The sequence below is a fragment of the Ursus americanus genome, chromosome X, assembly GCF_024610735.1.
Source record: "Ursus americanus isolate L20-20 chromosome X, mUrsAme1.1.p, whole genome shotgun sequence".
In the NCBI taxonomy this organism is placed as follows: Eukaryota; Metazoa; Chordata; class Mammalia; order Carnivora; family Ursidae; genus Ursus; species Ursus americanus.
Window position 1 is genome coordinate 4,716,980 of NC_142164.1, and position 12,481 is coordinate 4,729,460.

General features: G+C 61.3%; 1 protein-coding gene across 1 annotated transcript; it reads right to left on the minus strand.

Moving 5' to 3' along the window:
- Positions 1-4,440: 4,440 nt before the first annotated feature.
- Positions 4,441-5,591, minus strand: LOC148106803 (melanoma-associated antigen 4-like). Its single transcript, XM_087859573.1, has one exon. The coding sequence runs from the start codon at positions 5,576-5,578 to the stop codon at positions 4,580-4,582; it is 999 nt and encodes a 332-aa protein (XP_087715699.1). The 5' UTR covers positions 5,579-5,591; the 3' UTR covers positions 4,441-4,579.
- Between the last annotated feature and the right edge of the window lie 6,890 nt (positions 5,592-12,481).

A 12,481-nucleotide genomic window follows, 5' to 3' on the forward strand; every position in this document is an offset into this window, starting at 1 on the left:
CTCAGACCAAGGCTCTCACCTCCCTCAGACCCTGGGTGCAGAAGTCAAGAACACTTCAGATGTTCCCCCCAGCTTGGGGGACATCCAAGAAGGAGCCCACGGGCAACAAAATCACTGTCTGTTTTAGGCTCTAAGGTCCTCAACGCTCACCCTGCATCCCTCGGGACTGCCCTGTGCTGTCCCCAGTCCTTTCCCCTCTGACAGCCCCACGCATCCGCATCCGTGAGATCCAAGGCCAAATGTGGGGGTGCGACAGCTGCCCTATGGCCTCCCGTCGGTGACTCTGTTCTGGGGTCCAGGGTCCACGCAGTTCTCCCTGAGGGTTCTCGCCTTGACTTCGGGAGGATTTGACCTTCCCTGCTGCTGACCCTGATCTGCCTCTTACCCGAACCCCCAGACGCTCTATGACCCGGATGTGGAAGTCTGGACATGCCACTTGTCCTCTTCCCGCTCAGGGGCTTCCCAGGCCTGATGCTGTTCTGGGGTTCAGGGTCGCTCATGTCCTCCCACCGGGTCCTCGCATCCAGTCCCATTAGCCCCTGCCCCTCGTTTTTTAAACCATGGCCCCCGCTTCTGTCAGACCTGGATGCGGACGTCCTGACACACTGCCTGTGGACTTGGCACAAACACGCCTCACAGGGCTGACAGCAGGGGCAGGTTTCAGTGCGCTGTCCCTGTTCTGGAGTCCAGGTCCCTCCCTGAGTCCTCCCTCAGGGATCTTAGCTTGAGCCTCAGCACATCTTGTGTTCCTCTCTCTGCTGTCTCCAGGCCTGTTCCCTCAGACCAAAGCCCTCGCTGCCCTGAGAACCATGGGAAACGATCCTGGATGGCACATCAGGCAACAAAGGCCAGGGATTCCCTGAGATGGGTTCCTTCGGGTCACTTCGGCTTGTCCTCTATTGCCCACCTGCACTCCCTGGATGGCCAGTGCCTTCATCCCTGCATCTGAAGGCCGCTCCTTACAACAAGCTCTCAGTGTCTCTGGGACCCAGAGCCGAAGTCAGGACACGCCTCATGTCATGCTTGTCCCACTCAAGGGCCTCCCAGGACTGATTCCCTACTGGGCCCAGGGTCCCTCTGTCCTCCCTCTGGTCCTCACCTTGACTCCCGACAGAAGCTGGGCCCTCCCAGCCTTCCGACCTGAGGCCGTGCTCCTTACCGCACGCCTCCTGACTCCTGAGACCCAGAATCGGATCTGCAGGCTCGCTATGCATCCCCATGGCCCCCAGGGATCTTCCTGGACTGACACTATGGCCCCACCCCTGGGAGATCTCCTCTGTCCTCCCTCAGAGTTCATAGCTTGACTCGGGTTACTGCCTAGGCCCTCTCCTCTGCACACCGGAGGGAGGCCCTGCTCCTTCCACCCAGGCCCCCAGGGTCTCTGACACTGGGGATGCAAAAGTCCTGACTCACCACCTCCAATCCCCCCTGCACGGACCTTCCCTCACTGCCTCTGTGCTGGGGTCCAGCGTCCTTCAGTCTTCCCTCTGCATCCTCAGCATGAAGACCAGCAGGCCATGGGGTCTCCCCTCTGCCCACCTGAGCATTGGCTCCTTTCACCAGGTCCCCAGTCTCTCGGGAGACCCGGATGCACCAGTCCAGCCACACTGGCCTCGTTTCCCCATCGCGCCCAGGGGCCTTCCTGGACTGACACTAGGGCCTGACCTCTGTGAGTTCCCCTCTGTCCTCCCTCAGGGTTCATACCTTGACGCCCATAAGCGCCTGGGCCCTCGCCTCTAAAGACCTGAGATCTGCTCCTTACCACAGGCCCTTTATCACTCGGACACCCAGATGCAGAAGTCAAGACTCACCACGTGTTCCCATCCCGCACCAGGGGCCTTCATAGAAACCCTGTGCTAGGAACCAGGGTCTCTCAGTCCTCCCTCTGCATCCTCACATTGAAGCCCAGCAGGACCTGGGCCCTCCCCTCTGTCCACCGGATGGAAGACAGACTTCTTCCTCCGAGGCCCCCATTCTCTCAGGAGACCACGTTGCCGAAGTCCGGCCCCAGTGGCGGCGTGTTCCCATCCCGCCCGGTAGGCTCCCTAGACTGCCATCCTAGGCGGACTTCTGCCAGGGTCCCCTCTGTCCTCCGTTATGGTTCATCCCTGGTCTCCTCTCGATTCGCGCCAGGACCCTCCCCTCTGCCCACCTGAGCTTTGGCTCCCTCCATCAGGCGTTTAATCTCTCAGAGACCCGTATGCGGAAGTCCAGACTCACCACGTGTTCCCATCCGCGCCCCCCCCCCCACGCATTGCCCCCGCCCCCCCCCCCCGCCCATGTATCTTCTATGACTGACTCTGCTGGGGTCCAGCGACCTGCAGTCCTCCCTCTGCATCCTCACCACGATGCCCAGCAGGACCTGGGCCCTCCCTTCTGCCTACCTGAGCATCCGCTCCTTCCATCAGGCCTTTAGTCTCTCAGATACCCGTATGTGGAACTCCTGACTCACCACGTGGACCCACCTTCCTCTCCCCCCCCCCCGGTGGACCTTCCCTGACTGCTGGTGTCTAGTGTCCCGCAGTCCTCCCTCTGTATCCTCACCACGACGCCCAGTAGGACCTGGGTACTCCCCTTGCCCACCTGAGGGAGTCCCTGGTCCTTCCACCAAGGCCCCCAGTCTCTCAGGAGACCTGGATGCACCAGTCCCGCCCCATCGGCCATGTGTCCCTATCCCTCCCAGGGGCCTTCCCGGTCTGACCCTGGGGCCCGACCGCGCTGAGGTCCCCTCTGTCCCCGGCTTCTATGTCCCTGGGTCCTGCCCCCGATCCGTCCCCACGCGGTCCCTACCTGGACTCCCTGGGCCTGCCTCTGCCCCTGCCCCTTCCCGACCTGGCATCCTTCCGCTCTGACCAAGGTCCTAAGCTCCCTCAGACCCCCGAGGTGCATTTCACCAGACGCCCTCTGTGGCCACCCTCCCTAGGGACCCCCAGGGCCGGCTGCGCCAGGAACCCAGTGCCTGGACCGAAGCGGGGGAGGGTGGGCCCCACAGTTCTCCCTCAGGTCCCACCACCCGCTCCAGGGAGGGCCTGGGCCCGTCCCTCTGGGGACCTGTGGCCACTGTCCTGGGCCCCGGCGGGAGGGGCGCAGCCGGACGACGCTGCCCCTGCCCGCGGTCTCTCGGGGCTACCGGCAGGGGCCACCTGGCTCCTGGGCGACCTACCCCCACCCCCACCCCCACCCCCAGTGTGCTCCCTCACGGGTGGGTCTACCTGCACGCCTCGCCTCAGCTGACCAAGATCCCGCCTCCCTCACGCGGAGGTCGTCGCCGCTCTCAGAGCTCTGAGGCGGAAGTCGGAGCTCGTCACTTCCGGACCCCTTAGGAAGGGGTCCCCTAGGGCCGCCAGCACGTCGGGCGGCGATGGGTTCCGGCGAGGGGGTAGGTGGGGGAGGAGAGGGGAACGGGCAGGGCCGGGGTCCCCCGGTCCTCCCTGGTCTCCTTACCTGGACTCGGGCAGGCAGGGTTGGGGCCTGTCCGCCTCACAACCAGTCTCGCACCCACCCCACCACTTCCTTAACAGGGAGGCAGAGAGTGGAGTCTGGCTACTGTCACCACGCAGGTTCCTGGTGACCAGCTGCACAGAAGCCATCACGGCGCCCCTCTGGTCTCCCCAGACACCCAGGCCGGGCCAGGGGCATTTGCACTGCAGTGCTCGCCCCGGGAGCCACACCCCGTCACCCTGCTTCCCCTTCTTCTGCAGGGCTCAGGGCACCCCTCCCCACCTTCCTGCCAACACTGCGGCTGCTGGACACAGTCCCCTATGCCTGGGACGTGTCCTGCTTCTCCTGGTGTCCTCACTGCTCACCCACAGTGCCTTCCAGAGAGCAGAGCTCAGCCACTGGCTGGCAATCAAGGCGAGCAGGGCTCCCTCTGCGCTGACAGGAGGTTTCTCCTCCTTTCTTGAAGAACCAAGCCAATGCAGGAGCACACATCTGCGTGTGCCTTTAGCATTTGCACAGTGACAGACAGCAAAGCATCAGAAGCAAGAACCAACAAACTTTCCCTTTTATTTCTCTATTTCCTGACCCCATCACTTCACTCTTCCTTTTTTCACCTTTTCAACCCATCCTTAGACCAATGCCCTGTGATTTTGGTCCAGAGCCCAAAGAAGGAGGCAAGGGGTCCCACCTGGTTTCCAGGACATGACAAAACTCTTAACTCTTGAACTGGGTAAGGACAAATGCTGTGTGTTTGTGTGTGTGGGGGGGGGGGGCGGATGTCACTCACACACTCAGCCGCCGAAGCGGATGAAACCTTCTATGCCAAGGAACCCCACTGGAGAGCTTCCTCGAGGACACCAAGCTCTGCATGTGGGAGTCATCACAGAGAACAGCCCCCTCCCATCCCCCCCACGGAGGCTCCTTGCCCAGCTTTCTTCTCCCAACCCTCCTTGGCCCTGCACTCCTTAGAAAGCCCAGGGCTGCGTCTTCACACACACACACACACACACACACACACACACACACACACACAGTAACAGGAAAGAACCAGCAAGCAGCCTCACTTCCCGCCCAGCATCCCGCAGGAGAATCTGTTGGCCCCACCAAAGCCTGGAAAGGGCCTGGCCACCCCTGGGGCTCAGGCCCCCTCTTCCTCATCGCTCACAGACTCTTCACACAGGGCCAGGGACGAAGGCTGCGGCCCGCGACTGACCCGCAGCAAATACTCCAGCACTTGGAACTTGCTGGTTTCAGCATAGGCCCTGGGACCCCACAGGAACTCGTAGCGGGCAGGGTCGCTGCCGGGCACCTGCCGGTACTCCACGTACCCTTCCTGCACCCAGACATTGGTGAGGAGCTCCCTGGGCTCCCCGTAGATGACGTGCTCCCTGCTGGCGTACACCCCCATGACCCCCAGCACTTCCCACACCTTCTCCTCCGGGGCACAGTCGCCCTCCAGGACGATCACCCCCAAGAGCACCACCAGGAGGCCGGTCTTGGGCATGCCCTGCTCACCGCTCGGCAGCCCACCGCAGGTGAGGCCCAGGACGGTGACCAGGACGTAGGAGTGGTCGCTGGGGTCCACCTCCTTCACATCCACGCCAAAGACCAGCCGCATGCACTCGGACGCTTGGCCGAAGATCACGGGGAAGGCGTCCTGGTAGTCGTTGCCGACCACCTCCAGCATCTCTGCCTGGCTGGTGCGCTGCTGGGTGAGATACTTGAGCACCAGGAACGCCACCAGGTCAGCAGCCTTCCCCTGGAGTGTGTCCTGGAGCAGGGGCTGGGCTTCCTCGGGCTCCTCCCAGCCGCTCGACCCCTCCTCATCTGGGCTGCTGGAGCCATGGTGGGGCTGGCCCCATGCAGTGGCTGCCAGGCCAGTGGGGGAGGGGCAGGCACTCTGAGGGCTCTGGGGAGCACTCGGGCCCCCAGCAGCAGACCCCTCCTCCGGAGGGCCCAGAAACAGGGCAGAGCAGGAGATGCGAGAGGGGCTGGACTGGGAGGAGGCAGAGGCTGAGGAGGAGGGACATGGGCCCCCCTCCTCCCCAGCCCCGGACAGCTGTGCCTCCACCAGGCTCTGGGCCGGGACTGGGTCTTCCTCCAGCTGCCAGAGCTCACTCCTCCGACCCAGGGACATGGCGCCTGTCGGGCTGAACCTGAAGACAGAGGTGGGATGGCTCCTCAGAGTCCAGCCGGCCTGCAGAGGCCTGAGGTCCCAGAGCTGACAGTGGGCTGCTTCCTGCTTAGGAGAGGATGGGAAGGGCAAGCCCCTGGGTCCTCACCTTGACCTGTGGCACTCCCCTGCGCCTCCCCTGCTCTGTGACCTTAGGGACTCCTGCCTCAGGCAGAGACCTCGACTCTGAGTTCTTGAAGCCCCTGGAGGAGAAAGGGAGGGGCACCTCAGGGTGCAGACAGGAGGGCTGGGTCGGACTCTGTGAGGTCCCCACCAGTCCAGGCTGGGTGGTCCCCTCCTTGGCCTCTCAAGAGGCGGCTATTTCCCCTGCCAGAGCCTGGGCCCCACCCAACGTGGGACTGAGGCCAAAGGATCACAGCAAGGCCACGCAGCCCTGAGACTCCACAGAAGGTAAGCTAGGAGGCCCACATCTGGCCACAACTGCCAAAGGTCCACAGGGCTTGTCACGGATGTCCAGGGATGGCCAGGCTCGGGGTTCCATCTGTGCTGGGATGGGTGTGCCTCTTGGTCGATACCTTGACCCCACGGAAGGCCTGGGAAAACTCTCACCCGCCCTGTGCTGAGGCCTCATCTCCGGAGGACGCCAGAGGGAAAAATCAATTAGCCCACCATTTCCTGTCTCCCCATGGCTGAGAGAAGTAGCAGGGCAAGCCTGGTCCCTAGGGATCCTGCTGTGGGAGGCATGCCCTCATTTCTCACCTCCATCCCCACCAGGGCCAGGGCCAGGGCCAAGGTCCCTGCCTCCCCCACTGACTAGAGTCCAGACCCTCAGGCCCAGGCCCAGGCCCTCCCCTCCCTGAGACCAGGGATCTGGAGAGGAGGAGGGGCTCAGCCCAACAGGCTCCACCCAGGGTTCCCAGGGTTCTCAGGTAGGGCCTGGCCAGATTTCTAGGCCATCTCCTCCTTTTCCTGAGGGGTGGGTTCGGACCCAGCCCCTCCTCTCTCAGGGGTCCCCACATGGATTCTTGGCAGTACCAGGGACTCCTGTGTGTCTCCCAGGAGGGCTTCCTCAGATGACCTGACTGAGACCTCTCCCAGCATGGTCCTCTCGTGCCTGAGAGCTGGGAGAGAAGGGTGCGGACGCAGCAATCCACGCCCTCCCCCTGCACCCCACCCAATTCACAAGGAGCTCAGATCGGGGGTTGGTCCCTCTGTCCAGGGGCAGGAGTCCACTCTTTGTCCCTAAGGTGCTCACGTTTACGTTTGGCAGGTGCTGGAACTATCCCTTCTCCTATCCTCAGCATGCATCCTGCAGAACAACGCCACCACCCCGCGGAGACCCAGGGGAGAAAGTGGGGTGCTTACTTTTCTTGACTCCCAGCCTGGCCTCGCAGGACTGGCCACCGGGGCAGGACTTCATTTGGGACCCCTGTGTCTGCGTGGGGGTCTGCTCAGTCCTCCCTCAGAGTCTTGGGGCTCCACCCTCTGCTGACCTGAGGCCGCAATCCTCAGACCAAGGCTCTCACCTCCCTCAGACCCTGGGTGCAGAAGTCAAGAACACTTCAGATGTTCCCCCCAGCTTGGGGGACATCCAAGAAGGAGCCCACGGGCAACAAAATCACTGTCTGTTTTAGGCTCTAAGGTCCTCAACGCTCACCCTGCATCCCTCGGGGACTGCCCTGTGCTGTCCCCAGTCCTTTCCCCTCTGACAGCCCCACGCATCCGTGAGATCCAAGGCCAAATGTGGGGGTGCGACAGCTGCCCTATGGCTTCCCGTCGGTGACTCTGTTCTGGGGTCCAGGGTCCACGCAGTTCTCCCTGAGGGTTCTCGCCTTGACTTCGGGAGGATTTGACCTTCCCTGCTGCTGACCCTGATCTGCCTCTTACCCGAACCCCCAGACGCTCTATGACCCGGATGTGGAAGTCTGGACATGCCACTTGTCCTCTTCCCGCTCAGGGGCTTCCCAGGCCTGATGCTGTTCTGGGGTTCAGGGTCGCTCATGTCCTCCCACCGGGTCCTCGCATCCAGTCCCATTAGCCCCTGCCCCTCGTTTTTTAAACCATGGCCCCCGCTTCTGTCAGACCTGGATGCGGACGTCCTGACACACTGCCTGTGGACTTGGCACAAACACGCCTCACAGGGCTGACAGCAGGGGCAGGTTTCAGTGCGCTGTCCCTGTTCTGGAGTCCAGGTCCCTCCCTGAGTCCTCCCTCAGGGATCTTAGCTTGAGCCTCAGCACATCTTGTGTTCCTCTCTCTGCTGTCTCCAGGCCTGTTCCCTCAGACCAAAGCCCTCGCTGCCCTGAGAACCATGGGAAACGATCCTGGATGGCACATCAGGCAACAAAGGCCAGGGATTCCCTGAGATGGGTTCCTTCGGGTCACGTAGGCCTATCCTCTATTGCCCACCTGCACTCCCTGGATGGCCTGTGCTTTCATCCCTGCATCTGAAGGCCGCTCCTTACAACAAGCTCTCAGTGTCTCTGGGACCCAGAGCCGAAGTCAGGACACGCCTCATGTCATGCTTGTCCCACTCAAGGGCCTCCCAGGACTGATTCCCTACTGGGCCCAGGGTCCCTCTGTCCTCCCTCTGGTCCTCACCTTGACTCCCGACAGAAGCTGGGCCCTCCCAGCCTTCCGACCTGAGGCCGTGCTCCTTACCGCACGCCTCCTGACTCCTGAGACCCAGAATCGGATCTGCAGGCTCGCTATGCATCCCCATGGCCCCCAGGGATCTTCCTGGACTGACACTATGGCCCCACCCCTGGGAGATCTCCTCTGTCCTCCCTCAGAGTTCATAGCTTGACTCGGGTTACTGCCTAGGCCCTCTCCTCTGCACACCGGAGGGAGGCCCTGCTCCTTCCACTCAGGCCCCCAGGGTCTCTGACACTGCGGATGCAAAAGTCCTGACTCACCACCTCCAATCCCCCTGCACGGACCTTCCCTCACTGCCTCTGTGCTGGGGTCCAGCGTCCTTCAGTCTTCCCTCTGCATCCTCAGCATGAAGCCCAGCAGGCCATGGGGTCTCCCCTCTGCCCACCTGAGCATTGGCTCCTTTCACCAGGTCCCCAGTCTCTCGGGAGACCCGGATGCACCAGTCCACTCACACTGGCCTCGTTTCCCCATCGCGCCCAGGGGCCTTCCTGGACTGACACTAGGGCCTGACCTCTGTGAGTTCCCCTCTGTCCTCCCTCAGGGTTCATACCTTGCCGCCCATAAGCGCCTGGGCCCTAGCTTCTTAAGACCTGAGATCTGCTCCTTAGGTCAGGCCCTTTGTTACTCAGACCCGCAGATCTGGAAGTCAAGATGACCACGTGTTCCCATCCCCCACCACGGCCTTCCCTGACACCCTGTGTGCTAGGAATCAGGGTCTCTCTGTCCTCCGTCTGCATCCTCACATTGAAGCCCAACAGGGCCTGGGCCCTCCCCTCTGTCCACAGGACGGAAGACCTACTTCTTCCTCCGATGCCCCCATTCTCTCGGGAGACCGAGTTGCAGAAGTCCGGCCCCAGTGGCGGCGTGTTTCCATCCCGCCCGGTAGGCTCCCTAGACTGCCATCCTAGGCGGACTTCTGCCAGGGTCCCCTCTGTCCTCCATTATGGTTCAACACTGTGTCCTCTCCCATTCGTGCCGGGCTTCCCCTCTGCCCACCTGAGCATCATCTCCCTCCATCATGCGTTTAGTCTCTCAGAGACCCTTATGCGGAAGTACGGACTCCTCATGTGTTCCCATCTTCCTCCTCCCCCCATCCCACGGACATTCCGTGACTGACTCTGTGCTGGGGTCCAGCGTCCCACAGTCCTTCCTCTACATCCTCACCAGGACGCCCATTAGGACCGGGGCCCTCCCCTTTGCCCACCTGACGGAGGCCCTGCTCCTTCCACCAAGGCCCCCAGTGTCTCTGAGACCCGTATGCGGAAGTCCAGACTCACCATGTGTTCCCATCTCCCCCTCTCCCCCATGGACCTTCCCTGACGGACTGTATGCTGAGTTCCAGCGTCCCATAGTCCTCCCTCTGCATTCTCACCATGATACCCAGCAGTACCTGGGCCCTCCTCTCTGCCCACCTGAGCATCGGCTCCCTCCATCAGGCCTTTAGTCTCTCAGGGACCTGAAAGCGCAAGTCCGGACTCACCACGTGTTCCAATCTCCCCCCTCCCGCCCCCCGTTGACCTTCTCTGACTGACTCTGTGCTGGTGTCCAGCGTCCCGCAGTCCTCCCTCTGCATCCTCACCATGATGTCCAGCAGGACCTGGGCCCTCCCGTCTGTCCACTGGACGGAGGACCTACTTCTTTCTCCGAGGCCCCCATTCTCTCAGAAGACCGGGTTGCGCAAGTCCGGCCACAGTGGCGGCGTGTTCCCATCCCGCCCGGTAGGCTCCCTAGACTGCCATCCTAGGCGGACTTCTGCAAGGGTCCCCTCTGTCCTCCGTTATGGTTCATTCCTGGTCTCCTCTCCCCTCCTGAGCTTTGGCTCACTCCATCAGGCGTTTAGTCTCTCAGAGACCCGTATGCGGAAGTCCGGACTCACCACGTGGACCCATCTTCCCCCCCCCCCCCCCCCCGTGGACCTTCCCTGACTGACTGACTGGTGGGGTCTAGCATCCCGCAGTCCTCCCTCTGCATCCTCACCACGACGCCCAGCAGGACCTGGGCCTGCCCCTCTGTCCACCTGCGGGAGTCCCTGGTCCTTCCACCAAGGCCCCCAGTCTCTCCGGAGACCTGGATGTACCAGTCCTGCTCCACTGGCCACGTGTCCCCATCCCGCCCAGGGTCCTTCCTGGACTGACCCTGGGGCCTGACCGCGCTGATGTCACTTCTGTCCCCGGCTTCTGAGTCCGTGGGTCCTGCCCCCGATCTGTCCCCACCCTGTCCCCACCTGGACTCCCTGGGCCTGCCTCTGCCCCTGCCCCTTCCCGACCTGGCATCCTTCCGCTCTGACCAAGGTCCTAAGCTCCCTCAGATCCCCGAGGTGCATTTCACCAGACGCCCTCTGTGGCCACCCTCCCTAGGGACCCCCAGGGCACGGCCGCGCCAGGAACCCAGTGCCTGGACCGAAGCGGGGGAGGGTGGGCCGCACAGTTCTCCCTCAGGTCCCACCACCCACTCCAGGGAGGGCCTGGGCCCGTCCCTCTGGGGACCTGTGGCCACTGTCCTGGGCCCCGGCGGGAGGGGCGCAGCCGGACGATGCTGCCCCTGCCCTCGGTCTCTCGGGGCAGCCGGCAGGAGCCACCTGGCTCCTGGGCGCCCCACCCCCACCCCCAGTGTGCTCCCTCACGGGTGGGTCTACCTGCATGCCTAGCCTCAGCCGACCGAGATCCCGCCTCCCTCACGCGGAGGTCGTCGCTGCTCTCAGCCCTCCCAGGCGGAAGTCGGAGCTCATCACTTCCGGACCCCTTAGGAAGGGGTCCCCTAGGGCTGCCAGCACGTCGGGCGGCGATGGGTTCCGGCGAGGGGGTAGGTTGGGGAGGAGAGGGGAGCGTGCAGGGCCGGGGTCCCTCGGTCCTCCCTGGTCTCCTTACCTGGGCTCTGGCAGGGCTGGGCCTCTGCCCTCCGCAGACCTGAGTCTGTGCCCCTTAGCCCAAGCTCTTAGTCTTAGACATCCTTGAGCACTTCAGGGATCGTTTGGGGGGCTCGTGCCTCACCTGCTCACCGGGTCCTCGTCTTTCAGGGCTGCTGGCAGGGACACAGCAGGGCCGGTGCCCCCCAGTGTTCTGGGACGTGCGACCTCTCTGTCCACACCCAGAAGGCCCTCCTCTACCCTTGTGTGACACACGCAGTCACGGGACAGATGCCCGATGTGGAGCTGCGGCGCCCATGGCCCTGGGGCAGGGTCAGAGGAGAAGCACTCCTTCCCCAGGGGTCCATTCGCCAGCAGCCAGACTTCGGAAACATTCTGTTAAAGATTCAGTTTACTGAAGAGGCCGAGCAGCTGCAGGAGGTTTGGGGTTGGGGCCTCTGGTGTCAGGGTTGTCCACTCTTGCAGGGTCCGCTGCAGTGGGTTTTCCTTTGCCGTGCACCTTCATCTTAAGAAACACACTGTCAGGGGCACCTGGGTGGTTCAGTCGTTAAGTGTTTGCCTTTGGCTCAGGTCATGATCCCAGGGTCCTGGGATGGAGCCCCGCATGGGGTTCACTGCTTGGTGGGAAGCCTGCTTCTCCCTCTCCCACTCCCCTTGCTTGTGTTCCCTCTCTCTCTGTCTCTGTCAAATAAATTAATACAATCTTTAAAAAGAAAAAAAAGGAACACACTGTCAGTCTGTTCTTACTTTTTGTACAACATATGAATATATAAAATGTGTAGATTTTATTTAAGTACACATTTATGTACATATCACATAGATATGGACGTGGACATATATATGTGCATGTATGTTCACTTTATGTGTTTCTAAATTATGTATTTATATATCTGTATTTATGTATTTATATATGTAGAGTGCTTATATACTTTTTGAAAAATACCTTCTCTTATTAAATGATTTGCTTTGATATTCGCTATTGTATTTCAGGTTGATTCTTTATAATCTATTTAAATATTTTCTGAACGGATATTCCTTAGACTAAGATGATTTCAGGTGGTTATTAGCACAGACGCCAGACTCAAATGCCTCATTCATCCCATCTGTCCCTGTGTCCTGTTATTACCCCAGGGCTACTATCATGTGTGCTCTGAGATCCTGCCTCAGATTTGTGCAGGGAAGCAGAAGCAGAGGTTGAAAATTGGTTCCCCTACCAGTCCTGTCGTCTGCACACATGCAGCCTACATTTCCTCCCCATATCCCTGATGTTCCCTGAGTCCCCAACCCAAACAGAGGTCCCAGCTCAGCAGTCTTCAGTTTTCCCCAGGGCTTTCTGTTCAGACACTGTTACTCATTCTCTGTGTGTTTTTCAAGACTTCAGTTTT